This window comes from Gymnoscopelus microlampas, assembly GCF_963454915.1.
Source record: "Gymnoscopelus microlampas genome assembly, chromosome: 14".
In the NCBI taxonomy this organism is placed as follows: domain Eukaryota; kingdom Metazoa; phylum Chordata; class Actinopteri; order Myctophiformes; family Myctophidae; genus Gymnoscopelus; species Gymnoscopelus microlampas.
This window is the reverse complement of record NC_139951.1, coordinates 3699570-3707490: the sequence shown is the minus strand read 5'-3', so window position 1 is coordinate 3707490 and position 7921 is coordinate 3699570. Positions and strand designations below refer to the sequence as shown.

Genomic DNA, 7921 nt, shown 5'->3' with positions numbered 1-7921 from the left:
CAGACTGGAATGGAATATTCTATTCCAATTGGGGTGTTTACATGAGCAAATCTATTCGGAATGAATTCATCCATTCATTCATTCCGAATAGAAGTGTATTCATTCCGAATACAACTGTCCATGTAACAGTGGCCCATGTAACAGTGGCCAATGAGTTAGGTAATATGTTTAAGAGCTTTGCTGAGCTTGCACCCCTCTACATTATTTTTGGTCAAAAAATGGTCTCATTCTTTTGTGCTCATTATGCTCTAATTTGTGCCGTTAAAATCAACGATTGTGCTTTTATTTTTATATAAATATTTGTATGGTTATGAGCAATGCTGAGCCCCCCCCCCCCATTGTTGATTAAAAAATCAACAATTGTTTTATTTATTTATTTTATAAATATTGATTTACATTTAACTCTAAAATAGCTAAAACATTATACCAGCACAAATTATAAAATGTACGGCACAATGGAGCACAAATCCAGTACTAAAGTATGACACCATTTTATTCATGTTTATCATATGGGGTGCTAACTTCACTGAGGTACAAAATCATCACTCATCAGTGAATATCCATTATAACGGCCCCTTTAACCTTGGCTCGAACACCAAGGGGCTACAACATAAAAGAACATAGTCAGGTTTCACACTTGTTTGAAGGTTTATTTTTCAATATCAAGTGTGTTAATTTGTATACACCAAGAAATAAAACTAAACTACTGTAACCGATAACGTGCCAAACAATACTTACGACCAGCCCATCAGAACTGAAATAAAGAAAGTCAAAATAACCACAGGTTCTTATAAACTGGTTTGCTCTGCTGGGGAGACACTAAGAGCTGGCAACAGCTCCTCTTGCCCTAATCATACACGAGGAACAGCTGAGACAGGGAGGATCTGTCAAAGTTTGTCAATGTAGGCCTACATATTGTAATAATGAAATGGTACAAATAGGTTAGGTGATGGTGAGAAATGCGATTTCTTGGTCCATTTAGATGGTTAAAACAATAAAGATTTTTTATTTTAATTCATTGCGTTTTTTTTTCCCATGGCATAGGTGGGGATCGAACCCACGACCAGCCCCCGACCTTTGGATCCTCACCAAACATACCTAAAATTGTCAAAGTCCCAATTTTCATGAATTTATCGTGTATACTCTTAAACTACTTGGATGAATCACTGGGGAGAAGCACAAAAAGACGGGCCTGTTGCATTTTTCATCTTTTTCACGTTTGTTTTCCTTTTCTTTCTCTATTTCTTCTCTTTTTTTCTCCTTCCCCCTTCTCCCCCCTCTCCCTTTCCATTTTTCCCCCCTTCCCCCCCTTGGTAGGCGTATGTTCCCCAGCCCTGGCGCAGTCAGTAGCGCTGTTCCCTCACAGCTAGAAGGTCCTGGGTTCGATTTCCCTCAGGGGACGCTGTGGGCGCTGGGGGCGTGTCCTCTCCTCCTTTAGTCAGTGCCCATACCCTAGGTGGGGGTTGGCGAAAGGGCCTCTCTGTGTGGAGTTTGCGTGTTCTCCCCGTGTCTCCTAAGGTAGGTACCCTCACAAAAACATAGTAATCCTGGTCACAATACATATTGTAATAATGAATAACGTGTTCCTTCCACGCGCTACACCCAACCGGGGAAACTCTCCCCTGTCAGGTGATAAGAAGGTCAGTTGGCTCTCATGCGTTGAAGGAGGCATGAGCTCGGCCCTGGCCTCCCTAGGTTGGCAGAGGGAGTGTAGTGCCCAGGATAACATAGACAATTGGCACTGGGTGTAAAAAATGGGGTCACAAAATCGTGGGATCAAAATTTAAGACAAAAAAAAGAAGGAAAAAAAGAAAACAGCCCAAAAGAAGTGACTATAATAGGCCACATGAGCATTTCAAACCTACATATGTTGGCCATTAAACAATGTGCATATTTTTATATGTTGGCTATTTGAAAATAGATGATCTACAAGCTCACAACCATTCTACCAGTATTTTCAAGCGACTTCAGACAAACAAACCCAATCTGGCCTATAATAAGCAGACCTGGCAACACTGCAGACAGGGATGAAAGGAGTGCGTAAGATTGGATTGGGGATAATGGCTTGCACAGTCTTCTCTTAAAGGCAATGGCATCTGGCACTGTGATTAGTTTTACCACACCTTTGCATAATATAACGGGTAGTGCAGGTGTTTTGCGGGTAAGGCAGGTGTCCCAAAATAGCAACTTTAGTGGGGAAACGCCCCTTGCGTAGTCCTAAATCCCAAATTAGTGGCTTTAGCCAGTTCGGCCAAATTTAGAGCCCGTATTGTTTTATCCACAGGAAACTCGTAAAACCTCAAATAGGGTGATTTGCCTTTGTTGCAGCAAGGGACACTACAGTGGTGTGACATACTGTTGTTGAGAGAGAGAAAAAAGGCAACAATGATTTATCTCCAAGTTAATGTTAGCATTGATAAATGGTGAGTATATATAGCTATAAAAAGAAAATGCAAAAAAAAGAAAATGCTACCGGGACATGCATAGTCAAAATGACATTGGATGAGTGCTCCAGCTAGAGTCCTCAGTATGGAGTTACATTTGTGTCTTTATTAACCAAACAAAAGAAAAACATTCGAGAGAGAAAAAATATAAACAGAGCAAAGAATAGTTTTGAATGAAAACAAAATAAAACAGCAAGCAAAACATTATAATTAGTAAGCAAAGGAAATTATATAAACAGAACAAAAACATTTTTTTCATTAAAACAAATTAAAAACGCAATCAAAAAAAATATTTGCAAGCAAAAAAATATAAGATCTGAAAGAAAAGAAAAAATAATTGAGAGCAAAACTTCAAGATTAAAAAAATAAGGAAAAACTGTTTAAACTACATAGGCCTAAAACAAAATACTTAGTCAAATGTTTGGGTAATAAAATGTGTTGTGCTAAATAAAATGTTTTTTAATGTTTTTTTTTCCTTGTTTGCCAATGAAAGTTTTTTTTTTCTGATTGCAAAACGTCTTCTCTCTCAAAACCTAAGTCTTTGGTCTCGATTTTTTTTTTCTCTCTCTCGGATTTTTTTGTGTGAGGGGTTGAAGTTCAGAAGGCGTGTCCTACGCTGAAAAGATGTAAGACACCTCTCCATTGGTCACTCGGAGTCTGAGTGACAGCTTGACAACTTCCTTAACCACCCCCCTCCCCCGGCCAACAACAACATTCTACTCCTGTCCAGTACATTTCTCCAGCTGTGGCAGATTTTTGTGGTGCGACACTTTGGCAGATAGTCAGTGCGTAAGTATTTTAACTTCCCTCCTTTTAACCTTTTCACATATTAGGCCTATGGCGACTTTATTTAATTGAATTATATAAGATAGTAATTTAAAATACATAATTGTGCTGCTAGTGGCCGTCACTCCGTGACTCGCGCGTCCAACGCCTATTGCCAGCCTGCAGCATGTCGTTGCATGTGTATTATGTAGCTACTCCAGTTACCAGGTCAATCATCCATAATAACGTTAGTTCATGCTCTTATTGTGATGTGCTGCAATTATTTTAGCGTTGTTTGATGCAACTATTATCATTGAGTAAATGAAAAGTGCAGCTTAGTGTGCTAGGCTCTCAACTACGACGCATCCAAATAGGTACATTCTGACGTTTGCGTAACTGTTTATATATTGACATAATTGTTGTTCTGGGAACCCAAATGAGTATGAAACTTAAGCCAGGGGTCTTCAACGCTTTTCAGGCCAAGGACCCCCTAGCTCAGAGAGAGATGAAGCAGGGCCCCAATACATAGTGTATAAAATGAAGATTAAACTTGTTCATATATTTCATAGATAGCTTCATAGACTTGTTTGACAGACACTGTCATGTTGGATTCATGTTAATGTGTATTTTCAGACATTTAACCACTTCAGCCCTCAAATACTTAGTATTTGAGGGCTGAACTACTTAGTAAAGACCTTTCACTCTGTACTTGGTCTGCTTTTTTTCCCCCTCTACACCAAACATCTTTCCAAAAAATAGCAGATCTACAAGCTTGTAGTGCGAGGCGCTGTGAGCTTGTAGATCTGCTATTTTTGGCTAAAGTTCTCTTCAGTAGTAGGGAGGGATGCTAGGTTACGGTGACGGACCCCCTGTTGAAGACCCCTGACTTAAGCATTCTATTTTGTCTCACCACACCGACGTGCTACTGTACACGGTACAGTAAAAGGGGAAACCACACCAATGTCCTAATTGACCGAAATGATAGTACCCAAGAAAGGTGTTTCTTAATCAAAATCAAAGCAGCCTAATCAAAAATATGAAAACAACACGGTACACATTCAGGCTCCTACAGCCTGTAGCCATGTATTATGGCCTCAATGACAATAACTTCTCCTTGTCTCCCTGGCAGAATGCAGAACCAACCATGCAGGCCAGAGGCCCAGGTAAGGATAATTTGTTCACATTCACATACATTTGGTCACCTTGTGGTCATTGCGGGACAACAGAGACAAAATATTAAGTTGTTTTCCAGTGTTGTCCTGCGTTTGTGTGACTTGAACAATAAGAACAAATCAATGTTAAATCCAATCGATAACTGCAGAGTGGCGACAGTCTCTTTGAATGAGTGCATCTGCCAATTGTAAAAAAGTAGCATTGTTCTTCATAAATAGCCAATATTATTTAATAAAGACGGAATGCACTTGCCCATCGGGCAACCTGAAGGCAAACAACATTTGCCTGAACGTTTTATTAACTTGCCACGGGCAGTCGGGCAACCGTTAGTGTCAACCCCTGCTTGTGTTTGCCTTACTTACTGTGAATCACTCTTAAGAGTGTCTGCTAAATGCCTAAATTGTAATTGTACATTTTAAAATGGCTGTCATAAAATTTGATGTCTGTTATTCTTTTCCTTTTGTAAGGGCTCTTGTCCTACACATGCGCACTAAACACATACCAATGCTGCAACAGCTTCATGAAGGCCTTGAGGTTTACGACCTCATCAAGAGATAGCCAATGGAGTGTTGCAGTAAACATCATGCAAATCGTTACACATTATCTCTATAGTCAAGTGATCAAGACGGCTCCATCCGATTTTTCATATTCCATCCTTATTGGCGCATTCCCAACATTGCTGGCCCACAATAACCTACCTTACCTGGTGGAGACCTGTGCTCCGAGGAGCGCTTTTTCTAGTCTTGTATTATTTTGAATGCCTTAACATTTCCTCAAGTGCCAAGTGGTATTTTCATAATTGGATCAAACTGTTGGGCTGTAATACTCTTTTGTTTTCTTAGGTGGACGTGCATTACATTGTGTCACACCTGGTCCCAGAAATGTCTCCACAAGGCTCGGCAAATCATGTGGAGGAGTCGAAGATCTTGGATAACTTCCAATATCTTTTACTTGAGGGTAGGTAAAACCTTCCATAAGACATTTTGATATTGGCTTAGGTCCTAAGCTAAGTCCAAGAAGTTTGGGAACCACTGGTGTAGGATCTCCTATACCTTAGGAGATCCTACACCAGTGGTTCCCAAACTTCTTGGGCTCAGGTCACCCGTGTAAATAAACTTTTCATCCACGGCACCCCTGAATTACATTGTTACTTTACAGCACCTTACATTTATGTCACATTATGGTATGTATTATTTAAATCCTCCCCCCTAAATTACAGTTTGTCACAAGGAAAACTGAGAGAATATCTGTTTCCATTACAGGACACATTGCAAATAACATTATACTTGACGTTTAACCACTTGAACCCTAGCATTCCTATTCTGAGGGGAACATTCACCAAAAATAGCAGATCTACAAGCTCACAACGCGTTGTGAGCTTGTAGATTGCTAATTTTGGTGAAGAGATTACGCACCAAGTACGGTGCACCTCAACTCCGTTTTATTAAGTGTAGAGGTTCTAAGTGTTAAACTGAAGTGATATTGATACATTCCAAACATTATCAAAGTATTTTGCGGCACCCCTGGACTTGGACCTGGGCGTCACGGCACCCACTTTGAGAAACCCTGTCCTACACTCATACAGCACATCATATGCCCAGATTTTAACCAATTTTAGAATCAGAATAGTCTTTGTCACAATGATCTTTATTGTCACATCACAGGTTTACAGGTGTAAAACAATGGGTGAAATGTGTTTTTGTGCAAGCTCCGTAGTATTTTGTTTATTTTCATAAAGGAAAAAGAAGTGGAGCCACTAACTAACCGGGTACAGGGCAAGCAATGTTCTCAAGTGATCGTAGTGTATCTTGTCAGTAGCACAACACAATTTCATTATCTGGATATCGGACTGTCAGACAAATAATACAGTTTCCGATCATAATCATATTTGGTCCGTTGTGTATTGTATTGGTGATTCTTGTGAATGAGTTGTTTAAGCTTTGAAACTTGTTACTTCAGATGTTGATTCTGATCTCTTGTCCTTTCTAAGATGTACAACCAGAAGATGCGGCTGAAGAAGAGAGACCCTCTGTGCCCATGGTGATGCAATGGCTGACTGGGCAGGGACACAGGCATTTGCTGGTGTCGGAGAGAAAGAAAATCAAAATAGTTGACCACAACTGTCTAGTCCACAGGCCACACTGTTTGTTATCCAATTGTTAGTGCTTGTAACACTTCCAACAGCCCACCTTGAAGATTACGAGTCTTTTAAGACCAACTTGCTTTCTGACATTAATGGTGCAAGCTTTGACAGAGTGTAACTTGTAAATAACTGTACATTGTCACTTTTTTACTCCAGTCCATTGTCAATTTTTACTTGTGTTAAGGATACAAACTTAAAAGTGAACTTGGACGATTATGAACCTAAATTGCACTGTCCTGATGTGAGGACATCATATACTATGACATTTGGATGACATCACAGCAGGAGGGGGTACATTGTTTAAAAATGTCAGCTGTGGTGTAGAAATGAAATGCAAAGAACACCCTCTTCATTTTTATAGTGTTCCAGGTCCAATTGTGTCTGCTTATTTATTTGTGTCATCACTTCCAATTTCACTTCTGTATCTTGACTGAGGTTTCTATCTTGATTGGATAAAATTGGCATCCCAACCTGAGAATGCATTTTCTGTTAGAGAGCCGGAGAGACATGTTACTGAACCCTCTAAAGCAATGAGTACGATCAGAATCTAGAGCTAGAGCTATTTAACACTTAATTTAACGAAAGAAAATCACTTACCCTCCCTAACTTTTGAAATGTTTGCACCTTTCAAGGGCACTGGCAGTGTAACACTGACATTGTAACTGTTTAAAAAAATACATCTTTAAAATCTTTTTCACTGAAAATGTAGTTGTATGAATACATGGTGAATTGCTATCTGTTAATTTGACCTTCAAATGCAGTTTATGCTAATTATAGGAAAGTCAATGTTGGATAAATACATTTCTGCTCAATTTAGGCCTTGTCTGTGTATACTGAAATGCTGGTTGAGAATGCAAAAACAAAAAGTGCTTCTGCATACTAAGTTAGAACTGCATTTGTTAGGATTTAAGGTATTGTTGGCAGGTTGAAAATATGCATGTGGCATTTAAAGCTACAGTCCCAAATAATCTGTACTATTACCTTTTTAATTCAATGGGGCAAATGAAATCCAACCCAAGTCTACCACCAGGTTTCCCTAGGGTATGAGTTTCAGTGAGTGAGTCAGTAGTCTCTTGATGGGTATGTGGGTCCCTCACCTCTGCTCTTGTGATGCTGCCAGCGTAATTCAATAGCCTCACAGAAAACTATACATTACCTTAACCTGACACTAACTAACCTATCATAAAAAAGTGACCCGCAGTGGATTCGAACCCTCAGGCCTTGGATGATGGATCATAAAGTAAGCGCACTATCAGACTAAACGTTTCCAAAGCAGTCTATCTGGAATGGGCCTGACCAGTAGGCCAGTCACTTCAGCCTTGCCTTAATTAGAATAATGAATATAACATGAAATAATGTATAGCTTTATTTTATAACTTCAAGGGTTCCCAAACGT

The 7921-nt window shown here is 39.6% G+C and overlaps 1 protein-coding gene across 1 annotated transcript; it reads left to right on the top strand.

Moving 5' to 3' along the window:
* The first annotated feature begins 3179 nt into the window (after positions 1-3179).
* LOC311059865 (uncharacterized protein) lies at positions 3180-7202 on the top strand. Its single transcript, XM_084077966.1, has 4 exons — positions 3180-3233; positions 4339-4372; positions 5225-5339; positions 6373-7202. The coding sequence occupies exons 2-4, from the start codon at positions 4340-4342 to the stop codon at positions 6543-6545; spliced, it is 321 nt and encodes a 106-aa protein (XP_083934092.1). The 5' UTR covers positions 3180-3233; position 4339; the 3' UTR covers positions 6546-7202.
* Positions 7203-7921: the final 719 nt, after the last annotated feature.

Coding starts and splice junctions, on each gene's coding strand:
- LOC311059865 (XM_084077966.1), top strand. CDS start 4,340: ATGCAGAACCAACCATGCAGGCCAGAGGCCCAG. Junction 4,373..5,224: donor CATGCAGGCCAGAGGCCCAG/GTAAGGATAATT, acceptor TTGTTTTCTTAG/GTGGACGTGCATTACATTGT. Junction 5,340..6,372: donor CCAATATCTTTTACTTGAGG/GTAGGTAAAACC, acceptor GTCCTTTCTAAG/ATGTACAACCAGAAGATGCG.